The sequence below is a fragment of the Festucalex cinctus genome, chromosome 12, assembly GCF_051991245.1.
Source record: "Festucalex cinctus isolate MCC-2025b chromosome 12, RoL_Fcin_1.0, whole genome shotgun sequence".
NCBI lineage: Eukaryota > Metazoa > Chordata > Actinopteri > Syngnathiformes > Syngnathidae > Festucalex > Festucalex cinctus.
In genome coordinates, this window is record NC_135422.1 from 26,486,563 (window position 1) to 26,508,013 (window position 21,451).

The 21,451-nt window shown below is 38.7% G+C and overlaps 1 protein-coding gene across 6 annotated transcripts in view; it reads right to left on the reverse strand.

Annotated features, from left to right (window-relative positions):
* The window catches only part of dicer1 (dicer 1, ribonuclease type III), a 419,383-nt gene that overhangs the window by 377,276 nt on the left and 20,656 nt on the right, over positions 1-21,451 (reverse strand). For all 6 annotated transcript variants that reach the window (XR_013287765.1, XM_077540060.1, XM_077540065.1 and 3 more), the window contains exons 5-8: positions 21,072-21,202; positions 20,322-20,456; positions 13,168-13,328; positions 12,887-13,055 (exon numbers count right to left, since the gene is read on the reverse strand). Coding sequence is in view for 5 of the 6 variants with exons in the window: in XM_077540060.1 (XP_077396186.1) it covers positions 12,887-13,055; positions 13,168-13,328; positions 20,322-20,456; positions 21,072-21,202 (596 nt within the window). In the remaining variant the exon portion in view is untranslated. The remainder of the gene's footprint in view (positions 1-12,886; positions 13,056-13,167; positions 13,329-20,321; positions 20,457-21,071; positions 21,203-21,451) is intronic.

The following is a 21,451-nucleotide window of genomic DNA, read 5'->3' on the forward strand; positions in this document are numbered from 1 at the left end:
TTAACCTTTAGACAGACACCAACACAATTAAACAGAATATTTGCACATTGTGAAGTATTTCAGAAACATAAATTTAAGACATGAAATAAACCTACCGTCCAGCCAAAAGAAATATGAAGCCACCTTATGGAACAATAAATCTATCAAACACATTTTAACCACTTAATATATGCAAAAATATTTCCAAAAGTTCATTTCCCTTTTTAATCAACAATTTTTGTATTTAACAATTGTTTTTTCTTTTGTCATCACTTTCATTTTTGGTTAATGTATGACATCTTTTTTTGTTTTTTTAATCTGAGACACGATGATGACCACAGAATCACTACTGTTTATATTTTGTTTTTTGGGCTGTCGTAATCGCGGGCACGTCTCAGTTCTCCTATCTGCTGCTCATGCTAGTTGTAGACATTGACAGGGAGCCACAAACTGAGAAATGAGATACTTGCAGTGTGCTTTTAGCTTAGCTGGTGTGTTGGCTGTGGGACATACCTGTGTGGTTTGAATCCATGCATTGGATCGTCACGGGAGTTATTCTTTTTGGCTCGCGCGCAGGACATACAAGTGCACCGAGAGGACTCGATAGCCATGGGAAATACCGAGATGTACGGCACCGGCTTCTGCTAACTGTCTCCATTTGTATGTTGTCACTCGTTGCGCGCGCGCGCGCGCCGTGTCGCGAGCACGGAAACACGGAAGTAGCTTGAATGGTGATGCTACTGAAATGTAAACAAAACAAGTAGAGCACGGCGCAGAACTCTTGCTATTGTTATGAAAACCATAAAGCCTCACTCGCAACCGATACGGTCGTTTAGCTCCCCTTGACGAACGATGGTTCGGTCGAATCGTTTTTTTGTTCCACCCCTACTGAAAACGTAACTTGTCTGACGTCACTCCCCCTGGCGAGAGGGCGGAGACGACCTCATCCCATAATGCTTCACGGACCAGTTGAGGATGGAAATAAATTAATTTTTTTTACCACTTTTATGGTCCATAATGCACACTTTTTTTGTTGTGTTGTGTGCCTGTTGGTTAATAAAACTAGTAGTAAAAGTATCATCACTTTTGTTTTGAATGTGCAAACCATTCATGACCAGACCATGGCTGAATTCAGTGTGGTGATCAATGACTTCTGCCTCATCTTCGTATTTAGCAGTAGTTGTTTGTGACTGTTACAACAGTGAGATAGTTTGCCTTCTTCATGAAAATGTGGAGTAACGCATTGATTCTCTGGACAGTAACTTTAATCAGACTACTTTGTAGAATAAAGTAACGCGTTAGACTATTAGTTACTTTAGAAAGCAGCTTTTTTGAGTAACGCGTTACTTAGTAACGCGTTACCGGCAACACTGGTTGTTACTTACTTCCTCAGCACGGGTGATGTCATCTTCAGTCGACAACAAGTGGCAAAATTAGTTTTTAAAGGTATTAATTGTACATGAAAAAATAATGAAGTCAACAAATTAATTCTGTACAAATTAACTTTTTACTGCTGACGGATAACACGGGCTGAGGGCTGAGCAGATGTCACCAAAAAACAAAACATTGATGATGTCACTAACATGAATGATATGAACCTGTAACGTGTATTAACAAATGAATGCAACGATGCAATGATTGTTTGAGATAATCGATATGTCACACAGAACTGGTATGTCACACAACACTGGTCTGAAATGTCTTTGGTATAGTGTCAACTTCATTAGCGTTTAAACATGCCCCATAATTGGTAAATAAACTTGTGAACCAGCAGCCAGCATAAAACACAACACATACACGTACATCCATTTACGGTAACACAGTTGCACACACACAACACACACTCATTTGTCATAACACACATACTTAAATGGAGTACGGGAGTGAAGACTTTTTGTCCTGTCACTATGATGTGACATGAAATGTAGTTTTGACATGTCACGATGAGATTGCAAGACGTGGTTTTAACATAACATGTATTTTGTTTAGAGTTTGGTTTGAATTTTTATGTTTATATTAATCAGTATTGGTGTGGTGTATTATGAGTAAAAAGCTTTGAAGGGATTTTATTCACAAATGGGAAGTACAGGTTATTTTAAAGTCATGAATGTTTTGTCAGCATAGAAAATTAGACCTTGTCAACAAATGTGTTTTGCAAAACTGTTAAGGTCGCATTTTTAAGAGGAACTGAAAAGAGGAAGTAAGCACCAGACATTTAGAACTCAGCAGTTCAAACTTTGGTACAGACTGACTGGAACACACTCATCTGTGCTTAGTCATGCTATGTTCAGCATCCCGAGGGTATAAATTGGCAGGGACAAAAAGAGGGGCGCGTGCAAAAAAAGAGCGAGGCTCTCTCTCTGCCGAGAAGGGCATTTTTGGCTCTGTGCCCCATTTACCCCTACATGCTGAATGAGGAAGTAATTCTAACAATCAAAATAAGAGTAATTTGTGGTAGACACATTGTCTTGATTGGCTGTTAGAAGATAATAGTTCCCCTTGTTTTGATCAGTTTTATTAAATTAAACAGCCGGGATAGTAAATGGTAAACTTCCTCAATCATTTTCTTTGAGCTACTAGTTTAGCTCAAAGATAATTAGGCCCAGGTGGTTCATCACAGAATAGCTACTTGTCGTGACCACCCAGCAAAGGAATAATTCTTTTTCAAAGCTTTTGCCCTTTTTGGTTTTTGATTTTTCTTTTCTTTTTATTTTTTCTTGTTTCTTCAATTGATGATCTGGAGTAAGGAGCAACAAATTGTGAGTACATGTGATTCTGTTCTGTTTGAATTTATGATGTGAATCATTATTTTTTGTCATTAATCAACATATATTCATTATTGCACAAATTTTGCTTTGCTATTGGTTTGAACACTGATCAAGTAATAAATCAAGAAAGACAAGATGTAGTTTAGAGTTTTTATGTGTATGGTCACATTAATCATTGATTTTTTAAACCCTACCTACACTTTCCTGCTTTAACCTTTTTCTCTCGCTATTTGAGTCATACTTAGAGATACCTTGTTGAATAGATAACAGTTTCATCTACATGTTGGCCGCGTTCCAAAATTCCTGTAAGGTTATTTCGGCTTAAATGAACATATAAAACAAGCCCTTGCGATTCTAACAAGAATAGCAAAACCCTAGTTAGGTCATTCTAAGTGCAATCGATCATAAGAAAAGGAGCCGCTGTAAAAAGAGTGTGATTAGATTTATATCCTTAAATCATCAAAGGTTACTCTTTAAGGGTGTAGTCTAATGGAAGTCGGGGCTGACATTCTAAAACTAGGGCGGTGAGAACCTAAACGAATCCTTTTCGATGCCAGCTTGAAGCGCCCCCGTCACCTCCGTAAATCCCGTGTTACTACGGTTGGAGCCAAAGGGGGGCCTTAACCCTTTGTAACGGAGAGTTGGCCAGGTAAGCGGGATCAGACACTGCTGAAAATGTCTCAATGAAAATTAAAAAAATGTCATCATTTGACTGGTCTAACTTTAAACACACTCAATAGACATTTACGGGCCAGAATGCTGTGCAATCATCTTGTTCCTTTTGTTAGTGTTTTTAAATATTTATGATATTTGATTCATGTTTGATATTTATTTTTAGGAATTTATTGTTTATTTTATCCCCTATTTTACTTAAAGCAGGGGTGTCAAACTCATATCAGCTCAGGGGCCGCATGGAGGAAAATATACTGCCAAGTGGGCCGGATCCGTAAAATAATGATATATAACTTAAAAACTCATTGCTCATTTGCTGCCAAAAATGTTTAAATACGTTTTATTTTAAATGTTTTAAGTGTCCCAAAGACGTATTTATACGTTTTTTGTTTTATTCTAGCTAGAGAATACAGAAGGCTTTGATGCAGCCTCTCAACTGCAAAGAACGGTTGAAGAAGGCAGGTGGCAGCAGAGCAAAGACGATAAACCAGGGCCATGTTGAAAAAAAGTTCAATTGCTCAGAATTCCAAATAGATTTGTGAATAATTAAAACTTATCTGCATTTTAATGCTAATTGCTGCCAAATGGAAACAGATAGAAATTTACTTTTTTTGCTCCTGATGAAAGAAGAGGCTTTAATCTTTCTTTTGGCAACTTCCATGTTTTTATAGCAATAGACCACAATATTCTGTGGGCCTTGCAAAATCAGTCAAAATCCAGTAAAATTGCCAGGAGTAAAGGGGATTGCTTCTGTGAAAATGGCTGGGAGTGAATGAGATACTCAGATTTTCGCTATTTGTTGGCCATCCCTAAATTACGGAGCTCGACTGTAAGCATATTGTTCCAAAAAATGGAACGCGGCAACACTTTGCCTGGATGAGTTCTGGACGTGTTAATTCTAGTTGTTTTGCATATATATTGTTCCCAGAATGCATTGTGTGGTGCAGGTAATGACATTATAAGGGTGTTAATCCTTGTCATATGTATTTGTGTTATCAGAAATTGAATTTGTGTCGTATTTAACACATTTATGTCGGATTTAAATTTGTCTATGATTTTAAAAAAAAAATGTTTTTAAACAAACCGTAACTTTAAATTGTGTGTAAAATAATGACATCCAGGACGATTCCGTTTACAAGTTGCATTGCTCGTCTGAAGACTGCTTGTGAAATTACAAATTTATATGTTTTGATTATGGCCGGCTGATTAATAGTTCTAAGATTACAATTTTTCTTTACTTTACAAAATCATCTTGCGGGCCAGATTAAACCCTTTTGCGGGCCTGATCCGGCCCGCGGGCCGTATGTTTGACACCACTGACTTAAAGGCTGCACTAAAAGGACACATATTTTGTACATCTGCTCCTATAATGACAAAGGCTGTCTGTCTATCCGTCTGTCTGTCTATCTATCTATCTATCTATCCATCCATCTACCCATCCCTCTCTCCATCCATCCCTCTCTCTCTCTCCATCCATCCATCCATCCATCCATCAGTACGAGACGGAAGAAAGGTCAATTTTAGCATTTTTAACATAACTCGTTTTTCACAGGTTGGGAAAAAATGCGCCCGTCTGTGAGTAGTATTATCTCACCTGTGTGTCCGCAGCATAGGTGTGTGAATATTCGTTATTTGAAGGAATATTAAGAGTGTAACGGTATACGTGGGTGTATTAATACGTTTCGGTACGGCATGTTCGGTTCGGCCCACTTGCGTACCCGTTCCTCGTGTATTTTTTCCTCATTAAGTTTATGCGCCGGGGAGCTAAAGCAAGTAAGCAATGTTTCACATGTTTTTGACTGATGGGGGAAGCAATGCACGGGGGGCAAAGCAATGTCTGCCGAAAATGAAAGTAGAAGAAGGAAAAGAAGAAGAAGACGAGATGTTATTGAGTGTCGCCGCTACTCGCCAGCTGTTAGCAAATAGAGGCACAGACGAGGAGACAGAACATCGTAGCACACAAATAGTATCCGCATGGCAAAAGCATATAAGCCGGAGCTCGAAGGTGCCTCCCATACACCGCAGTCTCATGTGTGGGAACATTTTGGCTTTCCAGTTAAAACTGCCGATGGTCAAAGGTGCGTGGAAAAATCCAAAGTTGTTTGCCGACATTGCTAGACGGAGATCGGCGACTATGTTGCAGGCAGCACGTCTAACATGCTAACACATTTAAAACGACATCACACGACTGTGAATGTCTTATCGACAAGAGAGAAAAGTAGCTTAGTACAACCCAAGATAGCCACGGCATTTCAACAGCCTTTTGCTAATAATTCAGATCGGGCCAAAGCAATAACACACGGAATTGGTGTTTTTATAGCACCGGGATTACGGCCATACTCAGTTGTTGAATGTGCAGGCTTTAGATATTTGCTCAAAGTTCTGGAGCTCCGTTACAACATCCCTTCACGTCCGCACTTCAGTCAAAAAGTTATACCCGCACTTTATGACAAAACTAAAGCAAATGTTGCCAACGAGCTGTCGAATGTGTCCGCTGTGTCACTCACCGCAGATGGATGGACATCGTGCGCAACAGAGAGCTATTTAACTCTCATAATAAAGACGAGTGTATGACTACTTGAACTTAAACTTCAATAGTTAGATAGATGTGTCATAGGCAGTTGCTGCAAAGTGTTCCAAGATTTCAGTGCCTTAATAGTTTACACAGGATTTCTTTATTATTTTTAGTTTATTCATTAGAAGAACGATTAGTGTAATTTATGTGAATAAGACCCAAATGGGTCGCCTTTATTTATTTTTGTACAATTTATTTGTATATCACCCAACTGGGTCGCTTTTATTTATTTTTGTACAATTTATTTGAATACCACCCATATGGGTCGCTTTTATTAATTTTTGTACAATTTAATTGAATATCACCCAAATGGGTCACTTTTATTTATTTGTTTCTAAAAATGCACCGTTTACTTGTCATCTTATCAAAATAAACAAATTTAAAAAAATAATTCAGTGTTTTGGGGGGGGGGGGTTTGTACCGAAAATGTCCCGAACCGAAGACTCCAAAAACCCGAACCGAACCGAAACGTGATTTTGTGTACCGTTACACCCCTAAGGAATATCATTCTCAAAGTCGATGCTAATTTCCTGTTAGCATTTGAATGGGATCGTCCAATCACTTAGCATTAACGTTAGCGATGTTTTATAAACAAAATGTATTGCATTTAAAGTGTATGGGACAGCTCAGGTCATTTTTTAATATGTTGTTTGGAACGATATAATATACACGACAAAATGAGCGGCTCGTCGAGTCAAAACATTAAAATAGTATTTCCTTATTTTTAAATTACCCGCGCAAAATCTGGCCATTTGGCGCGCTCCAGCGGCCGAATCGGATATGACATCAGCGGAAGAACGGAAGTCAGCATCTTTGCTTTTCCGCTGCAAGCTTATAACTGCTGTGTGTTTTATCATCAACTGAATTTCTACAATGCCATCTCGTTGCGTGGCCGGATTTTGTTATAATCTATGGGAGGATGGCGTGAGCCTTTTTCGGTTCCCTCAAGATGCAGTTCTTGGTGAAAAATGGACAAAGCAAGTACAACATACGAGAGATAAATGGACTCCAACGTCAGTGTTGTACAGCGCACATTTCGAGGAAGACTCGTTTGACCCGCTCCCGCTCCCTGAAGCTGTCACTTGGCTATAATGTGGGGTAAGAACTACAATCTAGAAAGTTAACAGCACTTATTTTAGCAGCTCATGGCAAAAATAACACTGCCAAATTAATATACAGTCAATGAAAAGGTACCAATTTCTAATGAGGAACAGCTAGCTTTCCATTTGTTGTCTATTTTATTTTGTATTATGTATTGTGCTGTGCATATGTGTTGAAGTTAACAACAGCTCAAACTTTGTTTCAGATGGTGGATGAGATGCTTATGGAGTGAGTATGAGTCGAAAGAAAATGCTACACAGGCGACATGTTTGGAAGATGATTTGGGTGATGTATCTGGTGTTTGCATCCAAAATGTGAGTAAATGTACTGTACAATATACATGATTGATAACACACCAATTTATGGAAAAACAAATTGCTCACCCCACCTAGTTTTCAAATTTGTCATGTACATGTAATTTACAAATGTATTGTGCAATTTTCAAAGAATAAAATGGCTGTATAGGTGTAAATATTACCTGCATTTCAACATAGTTTCTTATTGAAAAGTTATTTTTGTTTAGTTTTTTTTAAGGGGAAAAGAAGCTTCATGTCAAGCCTTGCCTTCAAACAGAAAAGCTCAATTTGAGCTGAAGGACATAAAAAGGGTAAGGATAGTTATTGTAATAATTGGTTTTGATCATCTCAAACAACATACTTTGCATGCTACATATGTTTATGGAATCATTTTCAGGAGTACAGGCAGTTTGGTCCAGGCAGAGCTCTTTTGGTGACTGTGGAAACTCAAGCAGAAAATGCACACCAGATCCAGGATGTTACAAATGATGGGGATGCTAAATACACTGTGTGCTATCCCAAGTACAGTACAGAAAAGGAGCATTTACAGGACTGTCTCAGAAAATTAGAATATTGTGATAAATTCCATTATTTTCTGTAATGCAATTAAAGAAGCAAAAATGCCATACATTCTGGATTCATTACTAATCAACTGAAATATTGCAAGCCTTTTATTATTTTAATATTGCTGATTATGGTTTACAGCTTAAGAAAACTCAAATATCCTATCTTAAAATATTAGAATATTTCCTCAGACCAAGTTAATAATAAAAAATAAAAAAAAGCCATAATATTTTAATTTTCTGAGACAGTCTTGTATTGTGCGCAAAGTCCTGGGGCAGCCAACATTTCATATGTATTTTTTATTTGAAATATCTACATCCACAATTAGAATTCAACAATCTAATCACATCATAGTGGGGAAAAAGTAGGAATAGAAATGAAAGTTAATTCTAATTATTTTGCATATATGTACAACACGATTAAATAATTCAATGGATATATTATTATGTACAGAATACAGAATGTGTGGAGATTGTGGAGACCATCTGTCAGGGGTCCAATCTGGATGAGGACACACTCCTTGAAAGCTGCCGCTGGACCAGGAAGTGCAGAACGAACGCCGAACACTGTGTGCAGACTTTCAGAAGCCAGACAAGGCAGAGGCTGTGCGGTCATACAATTCGCACTTTACTTATCGTTAACTTTTTCAGTGTAGTAGTAGCTGAGTTTTAGACATGACAATTTCAGATTTGGACATTGAATTTTGTGACCAATTGTAGGAAGCATACTGAGCTACTGCCTTTCAATATTTTTTTTTTTTTTTGTGGGAGATGAATCACTGAATAGTTTGACTGATGACTCGCAAGATGCAGTTTGTACATTTGTAAAATAAAATTGTAAATTTATAGGCATAGCTGATTGTTCTCTATTTGTTCTTTATACTTTGGATGAAAAGAAAAAGGCATGTATTTCTTTTGTATAATTGTATTTATTTATATCATATTTCGTGGTATCCTTTGGAGTCATTAGATGGAAATGTTCTCCTTTTTCCTGACACTACACAAGAAGGAATCGGTAAGCAGTCTGCAAGACTTCCACACTGAGGCACACCGCTTTGAACGTCCAGTGATGGGTGATGCACTGGTTTTGCTGCGCTCCGGACTCTGACAGCAAACGCTCTCCTTCACTGTTGCCATTGATACACAGTTACCACAGGAACACCTGCAAAGCACAAGCAACTTTTTTTTTTTTTTTTTAGCCATTTATAACATTTACAAATAATTTGTTTATTATTTGAGGAAATACTTGGATTATCTATTTCAAGCACTTCAGGAGAAAAAAAGTGTCATGCATCTGACTGATATGAGGTCAATTTAATTTCCAAAATGCATGTTGTAAACTTTTTCCATTGTGAATTGAGTCTCACAGAGGTTGGCATGTGGCAATGTAAAAGAGGCAGTGGTGGCTTCACTTCTTACGGCAGCGAGTAAGCAGCATTTAGTTTATGGTTTGCATTTTAAGATGGATAAGTTCTATTTTCCTTCTACCAATATAAATTAGCTTTTTACTATAACAAGTAAAGCATAATGATTTGAGTGTATTGGACTAAACCAAGCTACATTTTGTCCACAAAGCGTTTGCTATTTCGCCCATACAAAAATATAAACAACATTATTAGTCCATAATTTCCATTTTAAAATTAGAGTAAGATTTACCATTCTGTGTTCTGGAGCCTGCCGATGTCGTCCTCTACCTCGGCAGTTCGAAACTGGTCACAGCCACCTTCATTGTAACGCAGACGACCGGACACAGTTGAACCAGCACCTTCATCAAGAAAAGGCTCAAACTGATACAGCTGGATACATTCCTGGGCTGAAATATCTTCGTCTGAAGACTGCTTGTAGTCGGGAACGTCAAATTCCAACTACACTTGATAGCGAGTCAGAAAGCACCTCACTTTCCGTGTAGTTCTCCATATCCTCGTATTGTTTTCGCCAACTTCCGTACTTCCGCTGACGTCACGAGTGTCCAGGCTTGGAAAAAGGGGGCGTCGCCAGTGAGCTGCCATGTTTTGGAAATTCACGAAAATATCTAATTTTTACAAGCACTTGTCATTGCGTTTTTAACACAGTAATCATTGAAATCATATTATTTGTACTTGTACTCTTTTTTTTTTTTTTTTTTTTTTTTTTTTTAATATTTTGAGGGTGACTTTTTTTTCGTGTCCCATACACTTTAAATATATAGTGAGTGTATTTTTTAGTTTTACAGTAAACTCCAATTGGGTTTTTATTAAACGACTTAAAAGAGCTCAGAGAGGTCAGAATTACATACCGAGCGTCTGCAATGCAAGCAACATAATGCACCCACTCGTCTCATTTTGATGACGTAATCGTCTTAGATTGTTTGCAGCAGGGTAGCCGGATAATGGTTTTTCCCGCCGAATTAAGTCTAGTTTGGGGTGCATTTACCCGGGTTTCCTCTCCTTGCTATCTAATAAGGAATGACCTGGCTCCCTTGAACACAAAATAACTGCGTTCAAAACGGTTCATGAGATCTCCTCAATTTGTTGGAAGTTTGAGGTTTCTGGGGTTGGCTTTCTGGTAAGACTCTGGTTTTGTAACCACGCAGGAGGTGTTTGGTTGGTGCTGGATTTCACTTTGATGGACTGGATGTACTGGTTTCTATGGATCTCACTCTGCCTCATCCATCCTTCCCTCCTTCCTCTCTTTAGTTTTTCCTCTGGTCTCTTGAGATCTCGTTAATTTGTTGGAATTTAGAGGCTTCTGGGGTTGGCGTAAGACTTTGATTTTGTAACCATGGGGAAGGCAGGAAGTGTTTGGTCGGTGCTGGATTTCACTTTGATTTATCTTTCTTTTCTTTTTATCGTTTCTGACCTTTTCTCTGGTCTCCTGACCATTTGAACCTCACGACTCTGGCGAGACTCTGAAGGACCTGGTTAAGGTGAAGGGTAATGGGATTTTTATGAGGTTTTAGGTGAATTAATGAGTATAAATTGATACGTATTTGCACGCAAACGCACGCGCACACACGTAAACGGACGCACGCAAACGCACGCACGCACGCACGCAAAAAAAAAAAAAAAAAGAGCAATGATGATAAGACGTTGAATCGGTAAGAATACCGAATGAACAATTCTGAGCCCTAGGAAAACAAAACAAAACAAAAAAAAAAAGGTTCATTGGCCCCAGAGTGAGGTTGTTCCACAGACGACATGACCCCTCCCACCCCCCGCCCCGAAATATTTTGTCCCCGGATCTGCATGATTCACGTAGGTGACCTATTTGAGTTTCAAAACGGTGAATTTCGCCGAAAGGTGAGGAATTTTCATGCCTGGTTATTTTTATAAGTCTGGGGGACTTAGTGGACGAACCTGGGACCTCAGGGATTGTATTTTATGCTGTCATGTGGAACTGTGTGGTTGGTATGACAATAAGTCCTTGGATATTTGTATGCTTGACCTGTGAGCAAAGTCCTTGAATCCTTGAAAATTTAAAAGGACAACGAGAAATTAAATTAGTAAGAAAGTAAAATAAAATGGAAATTAAAACAAATACTGGCTATTGCCAAAAAAATAAAAATAAATAAATAAAAATGCGTACATGCATGGAGTACACACTTCGATTGAAATTAGGGTTGCACGATAATATCGAATCGTAATTCGATAATTATTGACCAGTTTTCCATGTCTCCGTCCTTCAGCGCAGCTGAATCGAATGATCAGTTAATCAGCAAGCTTTGCAGAAGCCTGATAACTAGGGGTGTGAATTGCCTAGTACCTGACGATTCGATTCGTATCACGATTCATAGGGCACGATTTCGATTCGATACCGATTAATCCCGATACGAATTTATAAGTCGATTGTTGCGTTTTGTTTTTGTTTTTTTAATTTAGAAAATCCTAATCAGTAATTTTGTACAGTGTAAGATTTGTATGAAAATGTATCATTTATTTATCTGAAACTTTAATCTTATAAAGGTTGTAATCTGTTTCATGTTTGAACAGCATTAAAATAAAATATTAAGGCATACTGTTCCATTAATATAACATTCTTCCATGCTTAAGGTGTGAACCCTAAGACGTTTTGGTGAATATTTTCCCATCAAAAATGGATATTTAAAAATCGATTCGGCCGCCTATTGAATCGATTCGAGAATTGCACAATGTAATATCGCGATATATTGCCGAATCGATTTTTTTTAACACCCCTACTGATAACGATCTTGAATCAGGTGTTAGTGGAGAAAAACATAGGGTCTCTCGACGACCGAACTAAGAGACCCCTGATCTAAGAGAAGCCAAAATCTAAATCACGATAAAATTTGGTTAAATCGTTCAGCCCTAACAGAGACCCCTGAATGTTTAGCAAATGAAGTTGTACATCAAGAAAGAATGAGAAAAAATAATTCCATCTAGAAAGCTTCAACAATTTGTGTCCTCGGTTCCTAAACACTTACTGAGTGTTGTTGTTGTGTAAACATGCCCGTTGAATAATGAGTAAATATTGGCAAAAAAATAAAAATAAATAAAGTACTGTATATAAGTTTGGACATTAAACATCTTGTCTTTGTAGCGTATCCAAATTAATATAGGTTGAAAAGGATTTACAAATCATTATATCCTGTTTTTAGTTTTGTTGAACTCCTTTGGATCTGGGGTTTGTATTTTGCTATTTGTGTGACAAAAGCACATGTCTGCTATCTAACACAACACAGACTCTTGAATTCTTTATTTATACATTCCCTTTTCGAGTGTAGAATGCCTCAAGTTGTCAGACTTCCAGTTGTGGGAGCTGCCATTTATACCTAAATGTAATGTAATGTGTGGATGGGAGCAAACTGGGCTGATATCAACTCCAAAACATCTGTGCCATCTGCGGTTCAGCGGTGACTTATTAAGATAATACCCAACCTCTTATTTCCATCGAGCAGTGAATGATTTAAAAGCAACAATCGATAAGTATTCTGACCTGTCGGGAGACAATTGTAGGACTCCTGTCTTCTCTTGCAACAGATATGTTACAATCATTCAAGAAGTCAAGAGCTCCATCTAACTCCAATTGTAGATGAGAAGAGAGCCCACTCTGATCAAGATAGGGACCACAGTCCAGCACAACTTCTCTTGGCTGAGAGGCATATCTGAAATGAGTGGAATATAAAACACAATTGATGTATTGAGAGTGAATACATTAATGACACACTATAATTAATTTTCACAAACTACTAATAATAGATAATTGTATCATAGGACCTGTCAAGAACTACAAGGTCAGTGGCAGTTTCAGCGTTGCTCTTCAGGACTTGCTCCAAATTCTGGATTTTTTGCTCAAGATCTGATGGGTTACACTTTCCATTCAGAATGGAGGCTGTGAGACCCAGAATACGAGGATTGCAAAAGCTGCCATCAAAAAGCTGCACAAAAGGAAATGACAGCAAGATCATTAACAAGCCATTCCACTAGACATTGACAGGATTCAGAAATGCATTTTTTTTTTGTCTTCCAAGGTTTACCCCAGAAAAGTTGCTAAGACTGGCACCCTGGGAAAAGATTCATCAACTTGGGGTATGGAGATTTGCGCAGACAATAAACGGGCTATCCAGCAACAATTACTATTTGCCGTTCCTCAACGAAGGTATGCGCGCGCGACGACAAACAACATACATACATACAAACATATTCGGAGAGGGGGTGTGGGGGGTCGGTTGGGGGTAAAAGAGTGGGTGGGTGGCAGGGGCTCTCAACTCTGGTGTGGTTCAAGGAAAGACTGGCGATTAGAAATAACGATAAAAAGAAGGCCAACGTGATACATGTCCATGGTTCCAGTGGATTGCGGCGGGCTCATGAACGCCGCGGAGATGCGCTCTTAATGAGCATGCCAGCACAACGTAAGGGTCCTTTGATCCAGCAGCAGGCTTTCGCCGTACTCACGAAAGCCCAATGTGCTCTGTGCAGCAGGCAAGCGCTGATGCACCGCTCCATGTCTGGATGTTCCCCACAGTGTTTGCACCAATTAATTTATATGAAAATCTTTACCGTCAGACTCAAGTAACTATGACCCTAAGTTAAGCGCAGCAGGTAAACGTTACAGTTGCAACTGGATATTTATTAATTGTATTTTATATTATTTGGGGCAATTATTATTATTATTATTATTATTAGGGCCCGAGCAGCGACTGCTACGAGGTCCCTATTGTTCCTGAAGGAAATCTTATTATTCTTCTATCCAACGTGCCGGTACCCTGACGTACAAGTACCTCAACGTGGCCCGGGTTGCGAGGGCCCTTTATAGCTGCTCGCAGATCTAGTTATTATTATTATTAGTAGTAGTAGTGGTGGTAGTGGTAGTAGTAGTAGTTGGTAGTTGGTAGTTGTAGTAGTAGTAGTAGTGGTAGTGGTAGTGGTAGTGGTGGTGGTAGTGGTGGTGGTGGTAGTGGTAGTAGTAGTAGTAGTAGTAGTGGTAGTGGTTGTAGTGGTGGTAGTAGTGGTAGTAGTTGGTAGTAGTAGTAGTAGTAGTAGTAGTAGTGGTAGTTGTAGTAGTGGTAGTGGTAGTATTATTATTAAACCCTAAATATGAAAGAAAACTCACCAAACATTACATACACATCAGGCCTGGTGGAATATTTAATATTTTAAATGTTCATGCAAAAACATTGGTCTGTAGCAGCCCCTACAGATGTTTAATGGAGCCCTGTCCCGCTATGTTTGACCTACCTATGGCTACGAAAACTGGGTGGCACGTGCAGCGCCCCAAAACTAATATAAAAAAGACTTTGGTAGCCGCACCCTAAAATGCACACCAAGTGCCTATGAATATTTTAATGTCCAATTTTGGCCCATTTTTTAAAGGGGTCATACTTTTGACCCTTTGTCGAGACGGCTAACGACGACTTCAAACTTGGGCTGTACCATCGCAACACCCGGGACAAAGAGCAGGGGAAAAAAACTTGTGCTTTCAACATACTATAGGGTTCTTGCAGGAATCACTCAGTGAAATTTTAGACCTTTTTTTAGACCTTTTTAGACCACGATGAGAAAAATTTTAGACCAACTTCACGACCGACCGAAGACACCCCCCCCCCCCCCCCCCCCCCAAAAAAAAGGGGGGGGGCATATTTGATTCTCAAAACCATGTCAACTTGCAGGGCTCTACACTAACTTTTCCACTACAAGCACTGGTGCGAGTAAAATTTTTAGTTGCTCGCACAGCACAGGATTTGGTCGCACCATTTTTTTGTGGCGGTGTAGCCATGACCTTAGGCATACGCAACTCGATATATTTGCAAAATATTTGATTGGAACACGAGTTTTGCCTGCAACAGCAGTGGCGATCAAAACATACGATTCATTTAAATATTCAAAACTTATAGTGACATTTGTTGCTTGTCGACGTTAATCTTAAAACACCACAAATTTTTACGGTATCTTCAAACGTGTTAAAAAACAACAAAAATGTCTTCTATATTTTCATAAACTGAATCAATTATTTAAATAGACCGCAACAAAGGGCTGGGCGATATGACTGAAAAATGTATCATTTTAAATATTTATTAGTCGTTATTGACAGTTATAATTGTTTAGAATGGTTTAATTGGGTTGGGGTATTTTTTCTATTCAAAATAAGGATCAGGAAAACAAAAGGCTGATAATTTGAAATATAAATATTTAACCTTTAAAAAGACACAAACACAATATGTGCACAGTGTAAGTATTTCAGAAACATAAAAATTTGAGACATTAAATAAACCTACCGTCCAGCCAAAAGAAATATGAAGCCACCTTATGGAACAATAAATCTATCAAACACATTTTAACCACTTAATATATCCCAAAAATAATGCCAAAAGTAACATTCCCTTTTTATCAACATTTTTTCTTTTTCTTTTGCCATCACATTCATTTTTGGTTAATGTATGACGTCTTTTGTTTTTTTTGTTTTTTTTGTTTTTTTAATCTGTGACACGATGATGACCACAGAATCACTGCTGTTTGTTTGTTTGTTTTTGCTGTGGTTAATTTTGAGTTTGATGACGTCATTGCGCGCACGTCTCAGTTCTTCTCTCTGCTTGTCATGCTAGTTGTGTACATTGACAAGGGAGAAAAAAAAAAAAAAAAGAGATGTGCTTTTAGCTTAGCTGGTGTGTTGGCTGTGGGACATACCTGTGTGAAGTTTGAATCCATGCATTGGATCGTCACGGGAGTTACTGTATTCTTTTGGCTCGCGCGCAGTACCAATTCTTTTGGCTCGCGCGCGCGGTACCAATTCTTTTGGCTCGCGCGCAGTACCAACACCAGGACATACAAGTGCACCGAGAGGACTCGATTAGCCATGTCAAATACCGAGATGTACGGCACGGGCTTCTGCTAACGGTCTCCAGTTGCATGTTGTCACTCACTGTGACGCGCGCGCGCACACTATCCCGTGCCGCAAGTTCATCGTTCACCACCCTACCTGTTTCTTTTTCTCCCGGTAGTGTTAGCTCGACATGTTGAGCTCGGGATGTCCCCAAAAAGCAACAACGATAATTCCTCCCCCTCCTGTTGTCATATCTCACGGCAAAACAAGCCGCCGCAGCGCGTCACATCTCACTTGCACCGCCCCACGTACCTTAGCGCCCGCCCACACGAACTACATTGAACTACAATGCAAACGCACCCCCTCAAATGTCTCCTTCACTTTGAGCACGCAGATAACAGAAACAACGCAATCCGCCCATTTTTTGTTCTTTCTTTTTCTTTCTTTCTACAGAGCAGACACTTCTCGGAATGTAAGGAGCGGATGTAAGAATTTTAGACTTGGGTAAATAAAATTTTAGACCTAGGATGAAAATATGGCTGTTTTTTAAGACATTTTAGGCCTAAAATTTAACTTTCTGAATTTTAGACTTTTTTTTTTTTTTTTTTTTTTGTACGTTTCACCTAGAGCCATGGAAATTTGGAGGCATATGTAAACAGCCCTTGACGTACAAAAAAATGGCAAAATGGTAAATGGCACTTCATTTATGTAGCGCTTTTCCACCTTACAAGGCACTTTACATTTTCTGACTACCCATTCACCTAGTGATGACGCAGCATCAGGAGCAACTGGGGGTTCAGTATCTTGCTGAAGGATACTTTGCAACAACTTACGTGGTCACAATGGCATGGGGTTGAACCCACAACCTCTGGGTTGGGAGACGAAATTTATTTTGAGAATGGGGTACCGCACAAATGCTATTTTTAGACAGCAAGGCCACGTGACTTCAGCAGCTTGAACCGGAAGGGGGTCAAAAAACAAGCGCACTCATAGATGAGCCATGCTAGTATTGCTTGTTTTGTTCTCGTTTATCTCCGGAAAAAAAATCATGCCGAGTAAACTGCTGTTATGGAACTTGCAGAAACTATTCCAGACACTACGACCGTCCACATATTCTATGTATTCTTTATTCGTTTCCTGAAGCCAAAAATTCAGAGGACTAAATGTGAACGGGGACCAACTTGTGCGGATGTCCAAAAGAGCAGTTTAACGCATGCTGTGACATGTATGAAAATTTATCTGTAGGACCTTTTCTAAGAGGCTGATAAGCGGGAAGGATAAAATATTTGAAAGAATTGAGGTACAGTATTCCCTCGTTTTCTGCTGGGGTTAGATTCCAAAAGATACCCGCAATAAATGAAATCCGCAAAGTAGTTAGCTTTGTGTTTTACATTTATTATGTTTCAAGGCTCTAAAACCCTTCACAACACAGTATACACTTTTTTATTTTTCATCAAGGCAGTGGCGCTCCTGTCATTAGGCGGATCGAGCGCTGTTCATCCACGGATGTACATATAGTATGGAAGCCCTGCACTCATCACATCACCATGCACACGCTTAATCCAGTATTCATATAGATCTGTGCTTCGTGAGAGAAGCGCGCATACGTCATTCAAGTCACCGGCTGTAAATGCGATGCTACCTAGCTAGCCGACCACCATAGCTATTCGGTTCAGAAAATGAAATGAAAACGCTACCATGCTGTCCTGGCTCAAAGCTTCAAAAAAAGATCACGGTCAGACTCTCAGGTGGATTCGCAGACAGATATAGCACGGATGTAATAAATAAACTAGGCTGCTCATACTGTAGCAAGAAGTGAAGCTGGCGGCGGCCATCTTGCGTTGCCACACTTACAGTAAGAAGACAGAATCTGAAGAACACATGAAAATTGTGAAAATGTTTGTGGATATGTAAAATGTGTGAAAATCACATTTATTTGAGTGAATATTTTTTAGACAAATCTCTCCCCAAACAGCACACATCAAATACACTGCTACCCGAGGTTGTTAATTTGAGGTCCCCGAATTACTGAAGGACTTGTTTAACCCGCAGTTTGCAAAATGGTCCTATAGAGTCTCTTTACTATGAGACGCTATATTTGTGTGGGGTGAACCGGCTACCACTCTCCGGACGCGTGTCGTTATCGGTAAAAAAAAAATAGAAAGATGCAAAATCCAAAACTTGATTTGTTGTGTGTTCAACACAATTTAATGCCAATAGTCTAATGTTCAAAAACACCACATGAACCTTTCCACGTACATGTCCACGTCCAACAACGACAACGGTCAAAAAACTGCTTGCCTGCCACCTTTCCACCCACACGTGCCCGTCATTATCCTAAACTCCATTTAATTATTTCCTGGGGGCACATACGCCACCATGTGGCAGAACCCAGCACCAGCAACCACACAAAAAATAAAGAAAACAAAGAACACTGAAATTTGGCTCCAACAGGTCCTATACATGCTACTTACACGATCTATGAGTTTTTTCAAGGCGTACATTAGAAGAAGCTTTTTGAATCTCACGGTGAGGTGGGCGGCGGTCATGTTTGTTTTCACCTCATGTCAGCGCGTGTGGTTCCCAAAGTGTCCCAGAGATCACGGGTACAGCGCTTCATAGTCCCACTTTTATTTTGAATGTTCTGTATTACCGTGAATAACATATTTTAACTCATTTGCTCCCAATAACATGTAAATACTTTTTTTTTTTCCCCCAATGTTTTAAGTGTCGTATTAAGACGTATTTATACGTTTGTTTTTTTTATGCTAGAGCATACAGAATGCTTTGATGCAGCCTCTCAACTATAAAGAACGTTTGCAGAAATGTTAGTTATTACACAAACGGCCAGCAGGTGGCAGCAGAGCAAAGGAGATCAACCAGGGCCATGTAGAAAAAAAGCTAAATTTCTTACAATTTTAAATAGATTTGTGAAAACTGATGAAACTTAGCTACTCTTCTCTTGCTAATTGCTGCAAAGCGGAAACAGATAGAAACATACTTTTTTCCTGATGAAAGAAGAGTCTTTAATATTTCCTTAACCTTTCTTTTGAAAGGTTCCATGCTTTTTTAGCAATAGAACACAATATTCTGTGGGCCTTGCAAAATCAGTCAAAATCCAGTAAAACAGCCGGGAGCGAACGGGATTGCTTCTGTGAAAATGGCTGGGAGTGAATGAGTTAATAATCAAAATCTGGATGTTTGTGGATCGATTCAAATTCGTCCACGTCTGATTCGCGATGCATCTAAGAATCGGAAAATCTTCTCTCCACTAACCAAAACTGTTAAATATCTGTTTGTTTGTTTTTTGTCTTTCGTCCTGCGATCCGTAACATATTGCTGCCAGCAGTCCGGAATCTGAGACGGTACAATTGGTATCTTAAAGGGAAACGAAGCAGGATTCAGAGTTTTTGCACATTTGCAACCCCTCTGGCGAAACATGGAATGGACCCCAGCGACGTGCACGACTTCTCGGGCACGAGCAAACCTCCAAGTTAATTTAACAAATGTAAACACGGAGCACAACACCTTTTTCATAAGCTTAATAATGTCTATAGAGGTAAGAAACATATTCAGCTTCAAGTTACTTTGTTTGTGAAAGTCATTTTGATTGACAAAAGCTTACGTAATTACAACCTTCCAAACGTCAATAGTGCATCCCGTGAATCCGATGACAGTTCCGGCCCAAACGCTCCAACATGTTTTCCTTTTACGGAAAAATAGGGGCAACAGTCATTGTGCCACAGTCGTGCCTCCTGTCCATAATACAATTCTTAAAACGTGCGGGTGAAAAATATGCGTATTTTAACAATCAAAATTTGAGTCTAATCTTGCATCGTGCACCTTTAAGGATATCTCAGATCTTAAGGGTTGAAAATGGCTTGCTCTTTTTGACGATGCATGTTATTTTTGAAAAAATTTATTTTTGGTGTCTCCTGAAATGTGATGATTTGGGAGGTACAAGGATTCGGCCTGACACCAGCAAAAAAGTCTTAAGTTTTGAAAAATCCTTGTGTACCAGGCCCGAGTTACCTGAGCAGTCACAACAAATATATACCAAATAAAGAAACAAACCATCAAACTATGATGAGAATAATGCTTACACACTCACCTTCATTATCTCACAATAGGGATGATCTTTGATTGCAAGATGGCAATCATCAAAAACCAACAAGTTGATTTTTGACAAAGGCAAGATTTGATTCTTCAGTATATGCAGGAATATATGGCAAGTCATTACCAGCACCTACAAGATTAAAAAAAAAAAAGACAGGAAGGAATGAAATTTCAAGCTTTAAGTGCAACTTATCTGACTCCATCACTATGCATTGTTATTTAATTTATTACTGCCAAATTGTGCTACAGTGTACTCCTTTGCAGAACGCTGAATGCTTTTGTTAAGTTCAATAGGGTGAGCATTGTAAAATGATGAATATTTACTGCATAGGAACCGATGTGTTGTTTTCACATTAAGAGCTATGTAATTAAACAAGAAGTAACTTGCGAGCTTCTGCACATTTTTAACCCTTATGAGATATTTTGTGTAATTGCTGAATAAAATATGCCTCACATTGAAAGATTTGATTTGATTTGTTTCTTGAACATAAAAACAAGTAGCAGAAAAAAATTAAAATGTAAAAGAACGGAAAAGGAGAACCATATACAATCATCAATAGTCACAGTTTATGTATCTAGTCCTACACCTTATTCGTTGTATGTTTTACACATTTCATTATTGATACAATAATAGGTTAATATTATTATTATTATTATTATTATTATTATTATTATTATTAAAATATATGCAAAGCAGTAATTTTATAGTAAATAATCGATGGGAAGTAAGACCTAATCAACATACCTGTGTGCTGATTATCTTTTCACTCCACTGATGGTAAGTCCACGCTGAAATTTCCTCCTTATCTGTGTACTCTCCCACCTGAAGGTCAGAGTGAGTCCTAACTGCAGCTGCTTGCTGAATAACAGACAAGGCTGCACAAAATGACAAAGTTTAAATTTATATACAACAAATACAAATGTTGAAATAAAATTTAAATATGTCAGTTCACAGCCTTCTTCAGCACAAAACCACAATGATTTCCATACACATATAGATGCCATAATACAAATTAGAAAAATGGAAAGGAATTCACAATTCAATAGAGTAGAGTAGAGTAGAATGCATAGAAAAATACACTTACTTCACAACTTACAGTATATTCCTTAATAAAGTCATTGTTT